This window comes from Melanotaenia boesemani, chromosome 6, assembly GCF_017639745.1.
Source record: "Melanotaenia boesemani isolate fMelBoe1 chromosome 6, fMelBoe1.pri, whole genome shotgun sequence".
NCBI lineage: Eukaryota > Metazoa > Chordata > Actinopteri > Atheriniformes > Melanotaeniidae > Melanotaenia > Melanotaenia boesemani.
Genome location: NC_055687.1, coordinates 32,888,847 through 32,909,240, shown reverse-complemented (window position 1 = coordinate 32,909,240; position 20,394 = coordinate 32,888,847). Strand labels below are relative to the sequence as shown.

Sequence of the window (20,394 nt, the reverse complement as noted above, 5' to 3'; positions counted from 1 at the left end):
AGTCATCTGACGCACTTCACCACATGTCCTCCCATAAAGAATCTCAAGAGGAGATAACAGTAAAATCACTCTGTCAACTTATTTCACTTTAACTCTCCCGACCTTTCTTTCCCTGTCCCCTTCTCCTCTTCAATGACTCCCATGCTCACCACAGCTGGTAAATATTTTTATATTGTGTTCCATTAGAAAGCTTCATTAAGCGGTCAGACAGGGCAAATGGCGCCTTGGAGCTCCTTGTCCTGTAAACAATAGGAAGGGCCCTGAAAGCTGTAGCTCAGCGCAGCACAGTAAACTAATGCCACATTAGAGAACTGCTTTACTCTGAATAAGTAAATATTTAAATGTACTGGATTCACCCAAAATAGTAAGAGGCGATAGTTAGGGGAATAGTATCAGTATCATGGCGGATTTTTAAAGAAAACTAATGCAGCCATCATAGTCAATTTAATAATTTGTAAAAACACCCGTAACTAATTCTTGTAGCATTTAAAAGACGAGATCGGCCAGTGCGTAGTGCACAAGCATGTGAATAAAAACACTTTGGAATACTTGTTTGTTGGTGAGTTCAAATACATGCAGGTCAATGTAAAAGTTCATCTTCATGAGACTTCTTAACCAGTTCAACCCTGATATGATGACATAAGGTTGCCTTTCAAAAATCAACATTTTTCAAAGCAAATCTTTTTTCTTCATCATGGAATAAAATGATGTCAGTGAGTTGCTAGTTTTTCGTTAAGGTTTTAGTTAAAAGTTTTAAACTTTTGAGGCCCTTTTGAAACATTAAACATCACGTGTTGGGTGTTGTGAACACCACCAACATAAATCAAATATATACATATGGCAGCTAAATAATGTGATAAATGTAAAATGTACCGCTCTGGAGACACTGTTTAACCTAAATGTAACATGTCAGTGCAGCGTTGTGATGAGGTGTGATCAGGATAACCACACTGCTCATCTACCAGTGAGCTATGTTATTTCTTTTTCATCTTCTACCAATATATCTCTCTAAATAACACACACATACTTGAGTTCACATATGCCAGTGTTTGTGATTACAGCATGTACCTCAGCACTTTTTTCTGGAGTATCCGTGCCCACCATGTTGTCTCTGAGAAGCTGCTGGAGGAGCTGCACCTGGGCAACACTGAGGTAGAAATCCAGGCTGCTGGTTACATTCACCTCCAGAGAGTGGCCGCACACCACCACCTCCTAGGGAGACAAGGGGGTCATAAAGGGAGGAGGTAGGTGGAGAGGACAGGAAATGCATTCAGTACAACATCAGGCCTGTTTTTGGCCTCATTCTGTGAAGCTTTCTTTCAAATATTGTGTACTCTTAAGAGTGCTGTGTTCACATTAAATTTCCTCTCTGCCCTGGTCTCTGTGCAGTGCATTCCTCCCTCCACTCTTCCCTCTGCCCTCTCTAGGGTCCCACCCACAGCCAACAGTGTAAACCTTAGCCAGGAAGCTACATCTAATAGGATATTACTCACCAACACTGAGGACAGAGCTGCACACATGGGCCCGACCTACAGTAACCACACACAGTGGTATCAAACACTGCTTTGTAAACTACGTCCAGCTCTGCTGCTTAAAAATATGAAACGATTGTTCATAGATTATTTAATTTAAAGTTAAATCCTTTCTAATTATATTCTAATCATCTGCAGATTGTAAAAACATCGTTTTAACTGAAAATGGATTTTAAATTAGGTCAGAATATCAAGATGATAAATTGATAAAATTATTAAGACATATTTAAATATTTTAATAGATATTATTATATTATATTTATGTAGTATGGGAGAACAAATCCATTAGGAAAAGTTAGCAGATCAAAATATTATTAATTTTATGTTGTTACTGGGGCTAAGTCTCCATGTCTGTGAGCATTATACAGTTCACATTGTGTATGTGTGTGTGTCAGTAGAAACTATGGATTAGCTGTTATACATCATCAGGGGACATGTTAGCGTGGTCGGACGAGGCATCAAAGAGGCAGGAAGTCTCAGAGAGCCGTGCCAGAAAACATCAGCTGTATAAGCAGAACGGTTTGAACTCTTGAGGTCAAAAATCTCCACGACATGGTGGACCGGCTGCGAGACTTTAATGAGTAAGTTACTGTATGGCAAAAGCAAAATGTAAATACTTTTGACATCTCACATGATCAGCGTCTATTTTCATATGAACAATGATCTGTTAAGAGCAACAGTTGCAATCATAGCACTATCGGGTCAGGGTCAAAGGGCACAAGAAGTCCTTTAAGTAGTGGATAAACCTTCACAAAGCAGATGAGTTTAAATACTCTTGGCAACCTTGGGCTGAATTTGATAGAAAATGAAAATGATTATTTTAACAGGAATGAGCAGATTTGTAGGTGCTGAGTGGATGCTGACCTCGGTCTGTCCGCTGTCAGGGGGGACAGACTTGCTGAAAATGATGGCGGGGGCAGCCGTCACCCGGACAGAGAAGTCGGTCAGGATCGGTGTCAGGATGGCTCGGCGCTCCTGGTGCCTCCTGATGCTGTGCGGAGAAACAGACCAGTGTGGATGTTTCAGAGAGGTTCCAATTTTCTCTAAACTCACATATCATACATGTCTGGGCCTTCATTTTGAATGAAGGCCCAGACATGGATTCAAAGGTAAGAGCAACCATAAGGGACCACTTACTCACTAAAATAGCCTTCCCTTTATTTACTAATAACTTGTTATGGTTACCAGTTGTAAAGTGTTGTAAGACTGTCCCATCTGCGTAGGAATGACAAGTCAACACAACACAGGCAAAACCACAAAATGTTCACAACTGAGCTATTGTTGTACCCTTAGCTGAAAGGCAGACACATATTTCTAAATTCTTCTGGCCTTTTAAATTTAAAACAGTGCAAAGCTACATTCTGAAAAAAAAATAAATTTCAAACCAGATTTTCTCTGTGGGCCTGATCTGTGACAAATCTCCACAAGTAAGCTTTTTTTTTTCTTTTGCATTTCTGGTTGAAAATATTTTAGCTGGAAGTTTGAATAAGGTTTAAGAGTGAGTATTTGACAAGTCTCGATTGGGAACACCCCCTTAATTGTATACACAAGATCAGCCCGAGACCTTCTCATATCAACTCCCTCCACTTCACTAATGCTCATTCCCACAATCAAGTCATATTTGTGGGAACATTTGTTAGCAGTAAAACAAATATACAAGAGGGCTTTATAAGGTGGTGTTAATTGCCACATCTGCTGCTATTAAAACAATCAAACGGTACAGCTTCCAATATTTATAGTTGGCTAGGATCATAAAGGCCTAGTTTCTAGGTGGCCTCGGGTACAGTACTTAACCAGAGCCAATATCATATTCACTTCTGCTACACAAATGTGCATTACCAATGCCCTTAAGGGATTATTTTCTGACAGATTTCTTTGCGTACAGAGTTAGAGGGGAGCCTAATTCTAAGGTGAAATGATCTGTGAGGCCAATTGGTGTTGGGCTAATCTCCCCTCAGACAGGGATTGAAACAATGAGCGTCTCGTTGCAGTGGACAGGTGCTATCATTCACCAGCTAAGCTAGGAGGCGTGGGGCTCGATTTACCAGTAATATGGAAGCCTATGACAGGGTGGGAGAGATCTGTGTGTGTGTTGTACAAACAACAAAAGATGGAATGAGTGACTTTTCTTTCATTCAGTGCTACATGGAGTGATCAGTAAACTGATATATGAGAGGTTTGCAGCAGGGGTGATGGAGCGAGTTCACAGCTCTGCGACACAGGGCCTTTCACAGCAGCAACTAAAAACTGTGACGAGGACAGATCCTGTCAGTTGATCCATGGCGCTAGAATTTCCTCACAAAACCTCAGGAAGCAAACTGAGGCCACTGCAGGCCTGCAACTACTGGAACTGAACCCAAAAAGCAGCAGCGAACATGAAATCAGTTTAAAGCTGAGGAGAGAGGGGTGTATCAATGTACGGAATAGGGAAAGGTGTGAACTTTGGAAGTGGTGTGTGTCAAAACTCGTTAAAACCAAGGTGGTGTATTTCTGCAAGTGACTGCAGCAGACAAGTAAAGCTGTGAACTTGACTCTCCTTTCCTCAATGTGTTGGAACATTTTAAATCTTATGTTCACTAGTGACTTGGTGGTGCTTGAGGCAACACAATGGAGTACAGCAAAGCCCTTTGTCTAGCAGAGCCTTTCAGCGCCAGTCCTGCCACAGCAGGGAACGAGTAACCAACCACAGATACCTTAAATGATTTGTTTGGGGGCCTCGTGTCAGAACTTGTGGGGAATTCAAAGACCTCTACAACAAAAGAAATTTTGACTTTGCTGGAGTCAACACACAAAGACATATTTGCTTACTTATAATATGAAAATAAGGAGAAATAAATACTTTTACTTCACCCCTCAAAGAGCAGGTATGCTATGTCTATAGCAGATTAAATCTATTCAAATGGACTTCAGCATCTTCTGGAGTTAAAGTGTGAGCTCAAAATCTCACTTTCAAACAATCTGAACCTGAGACTAGCCCTGTGCAGCCTTGTTTCTCTGGACAGAGAGATATAGTGCTTACTCATATAGCTTATTTGTACCACAGGTCATGATAGGAGACTAACATATGTCCATGCCTTACATGAAAGAGTTACTTTACAACAGACTGGCTGCCATTTGAAAAATTTAAAGGCAGATGTGACTTAAGTAAGAGATTAACATTATGGTCTATTTTTGGCCCCATAAAAAGTTTTCCACTTTGTTTGACTTCAACAAACTCCATGGAGTTAAAGAACTGGTTTGAGGGGTGTGGTCAGGGCCTCAACCTGAACTCTATCTAATTCTTCTTATTGCCATTCATATGAATAAATAAATAAATAATTAAATATTCATCACCAAGAAGAAGTTAAGTAACTGACTTTAACTTGACTTTTAAGTGCTCCATGGGCATTGTTTGCCTTTATGGGAACATATACAGTAGCAAGAGCCCATTCAGGAAGAAGAGACTTTAATAAAAGGATCCTCGATACATAAATCTCTACTAGCTGCTGCAATAAAAACTCTTACTGCAGGTCTGAGAGCATAAGAACCAGGCATCAGTATCACCAACAAAGCAGCAGTCTGCTATTTTTCCTGGAAACGCTCCAAATACCATCACGCTGTGTCTGTGTGTGTACATGTGTGCTTATTCCATAAAGTAAGAAAATATAACTCTTCATAATGACCGTGCAGGATTTTTAGCATGCACCTGCACTGGAGAAAACACTTGATGGTGGCCGTCTGTGAGAGAAAGGTGTGTGTATTTCAGTCATCCTCACTTGAAGCCCTGGTGACCTGGGAGTACAGTCTCAATCAGGCCTCTGTTGATTTTGCAAATGCATTCTTCCATTGGGGTTATTTTTAGTTGACAGGGAACAAATCTGGACTCTTTGCCCATGATCCTGTGATTTTTGGGCCTGCTCCCTTTCAAAACACGAGTGGAAAAAACGGATTTGGGGCCAAACAGACTGCTACAACATTCATGCTTGTTTTAGCTCCTGAGGATTTGTAATTATTACCGTGAATGGAGAAGCTGTATAGTAGGGCTCTAACTCAACATTTTAATAGAGTTTTCTCTTGTCTAAATTAAGGACAGGCATAACAATATTACTGGAGGTTGCATTCAGTAAAGACAGTTTTAAGCCTCTTGAGCACATTTACAATCTGTTGTCTAAATTAAAGAAAAATATAGTGTCAGCTGTAACATTCTGGTAAGTGAGGGAATCAGTGGTATTTATCTGCTTTAGCCTCACTGATGTGCAAGCTTGTTATCAATCATCTATTTGCTGGGTTAGTTTGGCCTAGAGCCAGGCAGATAATGTGTAAAACAACTGTTTTTATTCAAGTGCAATAGACTGAGAAGAAATAAAACATTTAGCATTCTGAAGATGAAAAAAAGAGATGCATATGGTACATTGGCACCTTCAAAATAGACAAAAAGCATTAGCATTAGCATGTAACTATAGCGAGGTGCCGGCCGACCTGCTCGCCATGTTCCATTCCAGGGCAGGATTCTGGGAGCTCCTTTCATTTTCTGCTGATGCACCTCCTTTGATTCCCTCTTTCTCTGGCTTTAGCTGCTCCCACGGAGCAGTTCCGATGTTGATAGACTGAAGGTCGACCTGATACTGTCGATCTTCTACCTCCGATCCTGGGTCACGCAGGATGCCTAGGTTCAGCGCACGTCTGCAGAGAAATTAAAGAAAAGGTTGACTCACAGCATGATTTTATTCTATCATACTCCATTTGTGTTGGATGGAAGTGCACATGTCAAATTCAACTAACTTCAAATGAACTTAAAGTAAAAAAAAAAAAAAAAACATGAATACATTATATTTACTGTTATGGCGGTCATGATGAGTCAGACTCTACTTTATCTTGTCAATTACAATCCAGCACATCAGTCTATAAGTACATCAGGTAGTCTGTCATAATGAAAGCATAAAGACGTTCTGGCACCAAACTCCATCCACTACTGACTTCTTCCTGCCTTTTTAGTGGTTTAGTAGCTCATGTTTCTTACAGGATGATTTATGAGTAAATCAAAGCCTCTGATATTCATACAGCAAACCTCAGATAAATAACCCCACATGCCTCAGGTGAAATCATTTGCCTTTTATAAAGTCCTGTTTTATGCTAGCTTATCATTTGCAGTAAACATTACTGAAACCTTGGCTGGACAGAACAGTAGTCCGGAGACCGAGGCTCTTATTGCCTTTGCGTTCTATTTCTGTCCACAAAAACACAAGAGCTCTGCAGTGTACACAAGCTGTAATGTGGTAGAGGAGATGTAGAGATATGTCAGGAGCGGGCAGCGTTGTGTCTGTAGCTAAACAGCTTTAGTCAAGGGAGCCCTGTTCAATGAGTGCCAAGAAAAAATGATGTAATCTATTTTGCTCTTTAAGAGACAAGATCCTGACGAATTCATGAGGCAAAAGGAATAATCAAAATTCAACATCTGCATATGACGTCAGGGCTTTCGGTTCGTTATGATATGTTTATTTGTGCTGGTGAATTCAAATGAGAGCTTAAATGGTATAAATAAAGGCTTAAAATGGCTACAGATGTAGTGGGAGCATGAACAGCTTTATTTGTTTCGGCAATGTCAATGGCAATTTTCAGATAGCATTTCGCTTCCTTATCCACATAGGGAAGACCTCTGCAGGAGTATGATGTTATGACAATAAGCACCAAGTACAAAAACAATGGCAATGGAAGATCAGAGGTGCATAACTGGATTTATCTGGATTTGTTGACATACAAACAAGTGAAACAGATCCTTAATCAACATTTGGAACCACATTTATCAACAGAGTATAGCACAAATCAAACTAAGAGCTCTGTAAGAGTTGGGTGGGATGTGTCAGTCTAGATTCATTAGGGTTTTTGTAACAGTACCTCCATCACCCTCCCCAACCCCAAACTGTATTTTTCATATTAAACAAACCACAGTTACCTCATATGCTTTCCAAATTATCTCTTAACCTTAGCTTATTTAGGAGACTCTCTTACTCATAATCAACATAACATGGGGGTCTGCAGCCAAGTCTCAGCATTGCAGAGCTGCAGGGTCATCTCCAATGACATAAATAAATATGATAAACATTTGTCTTGGTCATGCAACTAGTGGAAAACGGTGTGATTTAATATCAAAAGACATATTTCAGCAAATCGCAGGAAACTAGAGAGCTTCATTTCTGACAAATGAGGAGGGGAGGAATTTTGGAAGTTCCCCTTGGGGTGCAATAATAATTGAAGCCAGATTTTCTTGTTGTACATGTGGGGGGAAAACACTGGCGGTTTGACATATTTGATTGGTCATGTGAAGACCACACTGCTTGGCCAAGAGGAATCAAAGAATGCTGTGGAAAAGCACAGAACTCTGCCCACCATATATAAGAACGATCTAAAACATACAGAGCGACGCAGGTGGAACACACACTTCTGCTGGGTCTCATGTCATTATCAGAAGTCTGTGGAAAATATGGAGGAAAATGAAAATAACAAGTCATAAATGACATGCTTTCACAGATGAGGGAGGGGTCGGGGTAGAGCAAAAGAGAGAGAGAGAGAGAGAGTACTTAGCTTTGCCCTTGTTCCTGAGCCAACCTTATTTTAATTGCAGGAAAAGACCACAGAAACATTATTTTTTATGACAAAATTCTGCTATTTATAAAAAGGGATCAAAAGCTCTGCAGTAAGAATGTTCTGTTTCACTGCATTCATGGCCTTTATTTAAAAAAAAAACAACAACATTTCTCTCCCTTCTGATACAATTTAAACCCAGATTTGAGTCTAAAAAAGCCACTGGGCCGATTGTGCATCAGAGCTTAAGTATGAGGGCAGATATCCAGCATTATTCAGGCCTCAAGTCAAACCCTCCACCCTATTCAAGCACAACATAGTAGAGACATCACGGTGTCATGCATTTAAAATGCAGTACATGCAAGCAGCAATTCACTCGTTCTTCATCACTCAAAACAACATAATGATGTCCCAGACGCCTCTGAACCTCAGATAAATATAAAAATGTGTGAACTATTAATTATCTAAATGTTTTATTTTACATTGTTGGACGCCTGCATGTGCTGGGCAGAGCATCAGTTATGATTTGTGAAGGATGTCTGATTGACTTTGGTGAAGCAGATTTGGGATTGGGTGTTCAATCCAATCCAAGAAAGAACCTTCTGGTCTTTTATGTAACACACATTAGCTAATGTTAACATATTAACTAATAAACAATGAAAATACTCATGCAAAAGCAAAGTGCAACTGCATGCCATGGAGCTATTAGCTGCAACCAGTGAGGATTTAGTTTCCTGCGAAGACCACTTTGAACTAACATCCAGAAGTTGCATGACCGGAATTGCAAGAAAAATAAAGTGAAACACACACAAACACTGTTACGCAGATAAAGTATCATATTAAATAGAGCCAGTGGGTAAATAAGTAAAGAGGTTTGTTGAAGAGTGAAAGTGGAATATTGAAAGAGGCTGATTACAATGCCAAGGGTTTGAAGGCTAACTGTGGTTCAAGGTTGTAAAACAAACCGCAGTGGGATCTGGTTGAGGCTCACAGCCTGATGTGAGGCGTGTGGGAGCAGTGAGCTTTGTTGAAGCCTGTTGCTCAGGATGCTGTGGGGCAGAGTGTATCCTGCCCGTAGCTTTAAGTGGTCTTCCACCTTTCTCTCTCAACCTCCCTACACTTTCCACACGATCCCTTTACCCCGGCCCCAGGCCAACAGGGCAGGAAGTACCGGGGTAATACCGAGAGCCACTGGCTTCTGGATCTCGTCATTCTGAAACACGCAACCTTAACCCACAACCCCGGGGCCTGCATTTCACCCCATTTCCCCAACAATCACATGTGATACATGTATGCTTACATATTCAACAGAGGCAGGAGTATATTTAAATGTGTGTGCATGTGAATGTTGCTGTGTGTGTTGAAAGTTGAAATAGACTGAGGCCCAGTGCTCCCAGTGCCTGATAGAACAAATGTACTTAGTAAAAGTGTAATTAACATATCTGGCTTATTTTGGTCAAGTTAAGCTAAATAAAATTTTAAGAAACACACAGAGTATAAAGTGTGTTCAATGTGCATCTCTGTGTTTTGGCACTTTCTTCAAATGAAAGTAACATCCGATAGAGTTTTCTTGAGAGACCAAGATTAATCTATAAATTTAAAAAAGACAACATTCAATTGAGGTTTTGATATTCTTTCTCTGTGGCTCCAAATGTTATTAACTAAAAACCATTAGCACCCAGTTACTCCTTCATGGTATTTCTGTTGTGGAGAAGTTGCACAGTGGCTTTTCAATCAGCTTGCCACGACTCCCAGCGGATTGGCGTCGCGTCCCACAGGGGACGTGAGTGTGTGCCAAGGGGGGAATTCTTAAGTATTATGATTCATGAAACTTGCAATTACTTAGTAAGTTAAGTACCCCTACCTACAGTGGTCTGCTCTGAACTGCCAGAAATTCAACGGCTTCTGAGCTGTGGATTTATGGCTCCAGTCAAGTCCAATTGCTGTTAATTTGCATCTACCAATTATAGTAATTAAGGCTCTGAATCCGAACGCAGAGCAGCTCGCGGAGTGAGAGGGGAAAATGATGTGGAATATGACGAGTCAGCAGAATATAAGACCCAGCCACTAGGGGACTTTCAAGTCATTGCTGCTAAAATTATTTTCTATCACAGGCGTTTTTTTCCCCTCCCAACAGGAATTGAGTACAGTCATAAAAAACAAACAAACAAACAAAATCTCAAGTTTACAGAGATGGGGCAATGCTTCAGATTTATCAAACTTGGCTATAGAAAGGTAGATGTGGGCGTTTTATACCAGGAACAGCCCTTTGAAACATTTCTTTTCCCCTCACTGACACCATGCAGGGTAAACAAAAATCACTGCTTTTGATGTGCTGACAAATTCCCATGGCAAAAATTCAATCAGCTATTCTTTTTGAGCCTAGCAGCATTACTCATCTCCACCGCTGCTCCCAACAGAAGCCTGTTATTCATTAGGCTGATTGCACTTTAAAGACACTCATACTCGACCAATTATATCATATTTACACAAGATCTTAGGAGGAAACTATTACTTCTATATACAATACGAGCAAGGATTAGCTTGAGCTTGTACCACCCTCGGTACATGATAGTAAGGAGTTAAGAGAAAGACGGCCCTCTGTTTACAGTGACATGGTGTACAGCAAAACTCAGTGTTTGCACTTTGATTTCAACATATCTTAATTACAGGAGTCATTTATCTCCCGTACAGTTTACATGTCAGTGAAGTTATACTGTTCTAAACACGGCCTGCGTTCGACATGAAGACACTGGGTAACATGTGCTTCCTATGATGACCTGTTAAAGATGTCAGTGTGGCTAGTGTAATTTATGGGCTCATCATGAACTTATTCAAAATCTGCTTATTGCATTAAACCACAATGTTGCACAAAAAAAAAAAAAAAAAAGCCTTGTGTGAAGATTTAGAAGATACTTCATTTGGCTTCAGCAGATACATGTTCTTCCTGGAACTCCCACATAATCAGTCATTATATCTCACAGTTCATTGTATGGAAAAACTCTAGTTTGCTACAATCATATAACGTATTAACTTATTAACACATTGTATCAAAAAGTATTTTTAAAGCTGTGCATATCACATTCTTGGCTGTACATCAGTCAGCATGTTGACAAAACTTTAAACTCAGATTTCACCCTGAACTTCTCTGCACTTTATCCTGGCTTACGGCACCACGAGAGCCATTTATTGAAATGCACACATGTTGTCCTCATCACCTCAGCTTCTGTTCTGCGTTGCCTTGCACATGCACATGCACGCACAGACACACACTTAGCTTGGTCTGTTTAGTTTTAACTGCGCACTTCTCTGCTTCTGCTTGCATGTAGCTCTAAGCATGGAACATTCCTGGGTAACAGGGACAGTAATTCACGTGCTTTTTAAGTGCAGTGACTCATTGGGTTCCTTCATACAGTAGGTACATCTGCAATGGATCTACTGAAAAAAGGCACCTTGGATGCTTACTTGGGAACAATTGAACTTCTAGTTGCTGCTGAAAACGCTCACAGGTTTGTGTGTGTGCATTGGCTAGTCTAAGATCTTCTAGGATATACACTCCTCAGGTTGCTGGTGAGACTACAAGTCATCTGCGTGTCTATGTGTGAGTGTTATAAAGCTACCATTGTTCTCATAAAACTTGTGAAATCACATCCTCTGTTAGCAGGAACAGCTTTGATTCTGGATGCTTCATCCCTACTCTGAAAATCAAAATAATGCTGCTTTTATGAAACATGTCAGGCAGTTTTTGCCGTGGGTTCCTGATGTAGAGGTGTGAAGGGAATGCCGTGCTGCATTCCTCCGACCACTGATTGAAACCAGATTTGTGTCCCCACCAAGTAATTTCACAATGACGTAATCCAACCGCCATTTTAATTCGAGAGTTTTTATCTTTAATTAACACTTGCGTGGAATAGATTATTCATAGCTGGCTGCAGGAGGAAACATGATGGGGGAGAAAAGGATCTGCCGCGCAGTCGTGTGCTTTTTCATCAAATTAAATTGCAACAGGCTCGTACTGTTATGCACCTTTTACACTAAAAGCATTTTGCTGGAGGAAGAGTCCAGATCTGAAGCTTGTTGAAGGTTCCTGATAACAAAGCCTCAAAAGTAAAACCAATGATTTATAATAAATTATAATAATCGCAGATCACATGTTTTTTATCTGACATATTCTCCAGATTGTCAGAAATTCATGGAGCAACAATATTCCTATTGTCCTTTTCTTTTACATCTAAAGAGCCGAGTATTGAAGTATCACCAACATGTTATCAATATAGACAAAAGACAAAAAAAACAACAACATATATTTACTCGATGATATAAGACTGAAAAGGAGATGGTTTTAGGCTACAGAGCATTGACTGTGATTTGCTCCTGCACATAAATTGTTCAATTCCTGCTCCTGCAGGGAGAGTGTTTTATAGAGCTGTAAAATTAGGCTCATTTTATGGATCCCACAGCATGAACCACTACTGCTTTTTTCCACTTGATATTGATAAAGTGGTTCAGAATTACGAAGCTGGTTCATGTTAGTATACACACGGACATTTTTTGTGTATTCCTAAAGATGCTCATTTTTATCTTTGAAAATAAAAGTCTCTGGCAGAGCTCTCTGAAGCTGATTACACATTGTTTACAGCAATTATTGAATTCTGACAAATGTTTAAAGCTACAAGATTACATATCAAGGCCCAATCTTTCTTTGGATAAAGAATAAAAACTTTCCTAAACAAAGTCAGGGCAATGATGGCCATGTTTGATTAGGTAAATGCATGCTACAGGTTAAGCAGACAGGCTGAACAAACAAGTAATCAGATAGCTAAAACAGTAGGTCCTTCTCATTAACGTCCTTCTTGACCTTAAACGACATTTTGTTCAAATATCTTTCCACCAAACAAAAGGCAGAATGCAGCCAAATGAAAAAGGCCTCCGCATGACGGAATCAGAAACTTCAGTCCACATCATACGCTTCGAAGAGAGAGAAGTCGGCTTTGAGAAAAATTCAAAAGTTCCTGGTTACGACCAAAACCGCAGGACTAGAGCCACTTTCTCATGAGATAGTGTCCAAATACTTTTATGTCAGTAAGGAAAAACATCATAAAATAATTACAATAATCTGGGGCACACATGCTTCCTGTACCAGCTAATTCTTCCTCCTCTGTGAATGACTGCAGCGCCAGTGTTTATAATTCTAAAGCGGATCTCAAATTCATCCAGACCTCCAAGTGTATTTAGACAAAGTGACATGTCTATATGGGAGTTTTACCCTTTCTCCCCCCTTTTTTTTTTTTTTTTTACATTTTTTTCCTCCCCCTTTCACTGAGGAGCAATATGAAGGAGAAAACTCAGGTGTATCAGAGAAATGGTTGATTTGGGGAGGATGAAGGTACAAAAAGAAAAGGACAAAATGTGCAGATATGTGCATGTGATTGGAAAAACTTAATAGTCAGACACATCGCAGATCAGCCTTTGTCAGACTTAACAGAAGTAGAATCAGACGTTTTGATTGGTGATGGATGTAACTCGAGCTGACGTCAGCTTGTGTCCGTTGCTGTACTGAAGCATCCCCGTACAAAACAGTTCTGTTCTCCACGAACACTGACCGCCCTGCAGAGCCCCTTCAGAGCCAGACTGCTGCATCCAAAGCTTGAAGGAGCGCTTGGGGGAGGTCCTTGATTCTCCCAGTAGACCACAAACACACTTAATAAAATTCAATTTATTTTTGTACATACTTAACATATCTTTTTTTATATATATATATATATATATATATATATATATATGTATAATTCCTATATATTAACAATAAGTAGGTTTCTGGGGGGAACCTGTGTTTCCCATGTATAAATGGGTTCTCACCTGGCTTCCTCCCAGAGTCCAAAGACATGCACGTTAGGCTTATTTGAATCTCTAAATCATTTCTAGGAATGGCTGAAATTCTTATTTTATTCTGATTGAATGTTTGTTCAACAAAGCTTGTTTTCAAGATAACAAGATAAATTATCCTGTTATCAAGAAAAAATGGTGTAAAAAAAAAAACATGCGAGCCCAGCTGCTCTCAGTTTCCATAGACATGGAATAAAACCAAAAAGGAAAAAGAATTTTAGTAAACTTAAAGCAAAGGAGGAAAGCCCCTGTTGCACAAGATTAGACACTAATAATCAGCCTCATATGGGTCAGTCTATTTATGTGAACAATGTGAATGCTTTCAAGAATCCAGAAACATTCAGAACACACGCAACAATGCAACCATTACGTTTTGAAACCTGTTGATACTAAAAGCTCTTTTCTTGGTGCTCCTATGTGCGTTTTGCTTTACGGCACTGCTAGGAACTGGATGCCAACACACAGGCGGAGTCAGCAAAGAAACCCCAGAGGACATTATTAGAGAAAGTGAGGTAAAGAGAGAGAGAGAGAGAGAGAGAGAGTGATAAGACAAGAGTCAACATCAGACTGACTTTTACTGGAGAGCTCAGAGAAGAAACAGGATGAAGACTAAGCGTTGTAGTGCCTTAAGGCAGATTTATAATAGCGTCTGCGTCGATGCCGTAGGCGCTGCGTAGCTCCGCAGAGGCTCGATGTGCACTTCCAGACCTGACATACACCCCTGCTACACAGACGGTTATGAGGACGTACTCCCTTATGATTGGTCAATTTGGGATTACGAGTTTTCAGAGTTTAACCACCAAGACCCAATGGATCAAGTTGATGAGAGGCTGATCAAATTATTTCTTTGTTTTCTTCCACAAGCTAATAAAGACACTGAACTAAACTGGACGCTATTGTTGTTTTAAAACAGAAACTGAACCATCAAAAGAACTCCGACATGGTGAGTTTAAAGGCCGATATCCTGCTGCCTCCTTCAGATTAGGAGGAGAAACTGCAACACGACATCAAAAGGACGCATACCCCCTACGCTCGAGTGCGAAAGCAAACTCAACAGCATCAGCTACGCCGTAACTGACCGCACACAGACGCTGCGCGAGTATAAATCTGCCTTTAGTGTGAAAATCTGTTCAGCAGTGCTGCTTTAAAGCCTACATTCAACTGAAAAGCTACAGTGTATTTTTGGCCTTTGTAAAAACATACTAGTGTATTCTAGTGCATACAAAAATGCAGTCCTTTTGATTAATGATCAGAAACTCAGTCTGTTAAGTTGATGTAAAAAACATGAGACATCTGGCATGTGACATCAGTCCTCACAGTCGTATCTTTTAATTTAATGAAGTGGTTACTCCAGTCAGTTACCACTAACACTAGCTACTGAAGTACACCATATAATGTATGTTGATAACAAAAAAGGTACCTGTAGGTTTGACATGCTATGGATAGGGCATCTATGAAGTTTTTTATGAACAACACAGTGGGCTAGAATAACCTAATTTAGTGTTGTGTCCCACTCTTAAAACTATAATCCTCTTTGTCCCCTACAGGAACTCCAGAACAGTGAGTAGGAAGTGGCCCCTGAAGGCCCAGCTCCTGACCAAAATCTAAACAGTGCTCTGAAAATACAGCAATCAAAAAACTTAATGCCAAAACTTCTGGCCACCAAGCTGACATCTAAACAGATGCAGGAACTAACAACTGTTGGCGGAAAAAAGGAAAGAAGCAGACTTACAAAGGGGACACAATTAGGAATAAGTTGCATGGATAAATAGGTAGGGGGTAAAAATAATAATAATGAAAAAAAAACATGAAAGCCAAATCTTTCTTTGTTTAGCTGGACAGTGAAGTGGAGATGGGTTTTATTAGAGGGGAAAAAAGATCAAAAAGACATCTTCCTAACACAACAATCCAGGGTACATCCATGAAGCATATCTTCTACCCCCTGCAGCAGTTTAAATATTAAACTGGAGAGAAAAAAACATGTGAGAGGCTGCAGTGAGTCACTGAGAAACTGAGTGAAGCATGTTCAAGGATGGAAGGAATGGATAAAGCAGTGCTTCTGTTCAACAGAAATCTGTACAGAATACAGCCCAGGTGTTAAGAATTAGAGGAGATGGCACATCAAACAGAGTTGTGTGCTGCCTCTTTCCTGTAGCCCTGGTGGCAGGAAATGCTCTACAGCATTGTGTGAGCTGACCAGAGTGAGACAGACAAGAGGGAGCAACAAGAAGCCCAAATAAAAGGGGAAGTGAGGAACAGGAGAAAGCAGATGTAGAAAATGTTTAAAAACATCCTGCAGAGAAGAGGGGAGATCAGCAGAGAGAGAAGCACATGTGGATAAAGACAAGATGGGGGTGGGGGTGGGATGCTGGAGCAGGAACAGTGCAGATAATAAAGGAAATGGTAAAGAGACAAAGTGATGAGGAGGAAATGTAGAGGCCTACAGTAATATTCAGTAATAATTCATCCATAATGAATGAATTAATAACAAAATTTTGGAGTTGTGGGGATTTTGGAGGAGATCAGAGCAAAGCAGCCAACTTGTTAGGATGTAATAACACAGAGAACAAAATACAAAAAAAAAAAAAAATGCATTCTTTTCTATAAGCACAAATCTGAGCAAACTATCACAGTTTACATGGTTTTGTATACTGCTATGAAACGATGTATATGAGCACCAGAGCCACCTTGTTTGGTTTTATGAGTTCAGTTCTAGGCATACATAAACAGACAGGAAGGGTTTGTGTGTGACTGAAACGCACAATGATGTGCTCAGTTTAGATTAGGTTAAGTGTTTGTACGTGTGTTTTGAAGCACAGTTATATTCCTCTCCGTATATAATGTTGATGTGTGAAGCGCTTGTCTCCCTGTGCTCCCTGTTTAACATGTGCCTATCAGCTGGATCTGTCCGTAAACCTTCATACAACCATATGCTTCCTAAAAAAGAAATCTTGTGGCTTTTAAATGCTAACAGTATCAGGCTATACATAATGCCTTTGGGGGGGGAAAAATGCTTTCAAAGCTCTTAAAATGTCTTCTCAGTCCTTCGAAGAGGAGATGGATAGAATATCAAGGGTTTCAAGGAGTGACTATTATGTTTTAAACACTGGCTTCTCGTCATTACCGAGGAATGGTGGCAGGTTTTGCCAGCAGTTGAACATTTTATTTCAGCGTAAGGCGATGGAGAAAAGTTAATAAATTTTGAGCTACATGTGAGTAACTAGAGCTGTGCGATGATGAATTGACAAAGGTTGTGTGCTGATTGGACGACTGGTGTGCGTATGTGTGGGATAAGTTATGGAGAGAAGAAAGGGGACCACCACAGTAGAGCTGTCTACATAGTGGCTTCACATTTCCCTGAAACCTGCAGCTGAAGGAACTTGAATGACATTCTGTCATACACATATAATGCAGCCTGTTGTAAACCTCGCTAATCTGGCTCCCATGAATAAAATCTGTGGTGAGTTCAGCTGAGTTAAAGTATCACTTTATCAAACTTGGACATTTATTCTACTGTGTTTATACTACCTGCAGGTGCAGTTAAAGGCATACAGAATGAGAAATAGAAACCATAAATTTTTCCATAAAACAACTAAGGTTTGTTTACTGTGTGAGTAGAAAACAAAAACATATAGCATGTGTGTGTGTTCAGGAAAGCAAGAGAAACCCATAAAGGGTAGCAGGATTGTTCAAACACATAAGTTTTAGTAACATTCATTAAACAAGTGTTTTGGGACTGAATTGGATGGCAAGACAAAAAGGGAAAGAAAACACAAGAGAGGACGAAGCCCTCTTTAGTGCCAGCCTCTGGTTCTTTCAAGTCTGTTTGGGCCTCCTGGGGTTGTAATGTGCCTCTTGTTACACAAGCATTAGGCAATTATGCCACTGGTTTCTCACTGGCTTCCCAGAGCCGCAGAAGAGCTTGTGGCTTCACACATGGACATTTGAAAACATCGGCACATTCCTTCTTTCATTGAAGTTGACTTCTTTCTTCTCTCTTCTCCACTTGAATGGCTTCTTGTCTCCTAACATACAGAATATGCATGGGCTGATGCCAACGAAACACACTTAATGCATTTAAGTATTAAGAAACTGTTGATTTACACATAATACAGAAACATAGCAAATAGGTTTTTCTTTCTATAACAAGAAATAGAATAAAATACAAAACGTAAATATGCGTGGCCACTTTATGAGGTTCACCTGTTCAGTTACTTGTTGACATAAATATCTAACCAGCCAATCACATGGAAGCAACTCAATGCATTTAGTTATGTAGACATGATGAAGACGACTTGCCGAAGTTCAAACTGAGCATCAGAATGAGGAAGAAAGATGATTTAAGTGACTTTGAATGTGGCATGGTTGTTGGTCTGAGTATTTCAGAAACTGATAATCTACTGCACATCTGTCAAACGTACGGCCCACATCTGGCTCGTGAATGAATTATCTTTGGTGTTTGATCATATCTAATCACTATTAGAACTGGTCTGCTAATGAGAGTGCATGTACCACCATACTATTACAAGTCACACAACACACTGCCAGTGAGTTGGTGCATCAATCACGGGCACGAGCATGTACCTCCCTTGTTTTCTCTCAGCCTGGAGCTACTCATCTTTGGCAATGACCCCTCTCCCCAAAAAATGGCTAAACGAAAAGAGGACTTTGAGAACAGAGTATATGTTTGTGGATGTAAAGGACAAAGCTGTGTGTCTTCTGTGTGGAGACAGTGAGGCTGTAAAGAAAGAATACAATGTAAGCCAACACTCTGAAAAGAAGCACCACGACAGATACAAGCATCTGGACAGGAAACAAAGGCTCCAAACGGTAGAAGAGTCAACCTTTTAGGCACCAGAGTTTCAGTAATTCAACTTAAAAGGGAAAACTAATATATAAGACTCATTATATGTAAAGTAAGATATTTCATGCAATTATTTATGGTTTTGATGATTTTGGCTTACAGCTTATTAAAACCCAAAAATCAACATCTCAGAAAATTAGAATATTACATAAAATCAATAAAAAAAACTATTTTGACTACAGAAATATTGACCATCTGAAGAATATAATCATGCATATGAACTCAATACTTGGTTTAAGCCCCTTATGCATGAATTCCTGCCTCCATGTGGCGTGGCATGGATGCTATCAGCCTGTGGCCCTGCTGTGTAATGGAAGACCAGGATGCTTCAATAGCTGTTTTCAACTCTTCTGCATTGCTCAGTCTCGTGTCTCATCTTCCTCTTGGCAATGACATATAGATTTTCTACGGGTTCAGGCCAGGAGAGTTTTCTGGCCAATCAATTGAACCAGTCATTGAACCAGGTTTTGGTTCTTGTGGCAGAGTGGGCAGGTGTTCATCCATTTAATGATTTAAAAGTTCAGGCTGCTGGTGGCGTAGGGGATATTTTCTCTGCACAATTTGGGCCCCTTTGTGGCAACACCACAGCCTACCTGAGTATTGTTGCTGACCATGTCCATCCCTTTATGACCACAGTGTAGCATCTTCTGATGCTACTTCCAGCAGGATAATGCACCATGTCACAAAGCTCAACTCATCTCCAGCTGCTTTCTAGAACATGACGATGAGTTCACTGGACTCCAACGACATCCACAGCCACCAGATCTCAGTCCAGTAGAGCAGCTTTGGGATGTGGTGGAACGGGAGATTCTCACCATAGATATGCAGCAACTGTGTGATGCTGTCATGTCAATATGGAGCAAAACCTCTGAGGAATGTTTCCTACATCTTGCTGAATCTATGACACCAAGAATTAAGACAGTTCTGAAGGCAAAAGCAGTCCAACCCGGTACTAGCAAAGTGGACCTAATGAAGTGGCCAGTAAGTGTCTATGCCACCCTAATTTATCCGGTCCTATATATTGATGGTACTATATTAAACTGCTAACAACAGTAACAGAACTACATTGTAATAACACACAAAACCTCATCTTTAAAAAAAAAAAGGTGTTGCCAAAAACTTTCCAGCCACACATTTGAGACCTTGCATCATGTATCTGCAAAACTAACTCAAGTTCAGTCATTTCTTTGTAATTCCGATAGAAAAATATATAAAAAAGCAGACTCTATAAATAATAAATATTTTAATTCCCCAACTGGCCTCTACTGTTGCTGTGACACTGTCCAGTCAGAGTATCCTTGTCAGTACAGTGACAGGTTCAAACCAACCACACAGGATGTTTGAATATCAACATGTCATGAGCTGGAAGAGAAGGAACTAAACACAACAATGCACAAGAATGGAGTCTGGCCACACAAAGACCATTCACACACACACAGACTCTGACAGGGTAATATTGGTAGAAGGTGTGTATTGTAAGCTGCAGTTCAGAGCAGAACTTCCGAGATTGGCGGTATTCTTAGAACCCTTATATCCTGCTTTAGGATGAAC

At 40.2% G+C, this 20,394-nt stretch overlaps 1 protein-coding gene across 1 annotated transcript in view; it reads right to left on the bottom strand.

Annotated features, from left to right (window-relative positions):
• LOC121642112 (vacuolar protein sorting-associated protein 13B-like) overlaps positions 1-20,394 on the bottom strand; it is a 334,030-nt gene that overhangs the window by 103,568 nt on the left and 210,068 nt on the right. Inside the window, 3 exon segments of the mRNA XM_041988605.1 lie at positions 1,069-1,212; positions 2,397-2,523; positions 5,991-6,194. Of these exon segments, the coding sequence (XP_041844539.1) occupies positions 1,069-1,212; positions 2,397-2,523; positions 5,991-6,194 (475 nt within the window).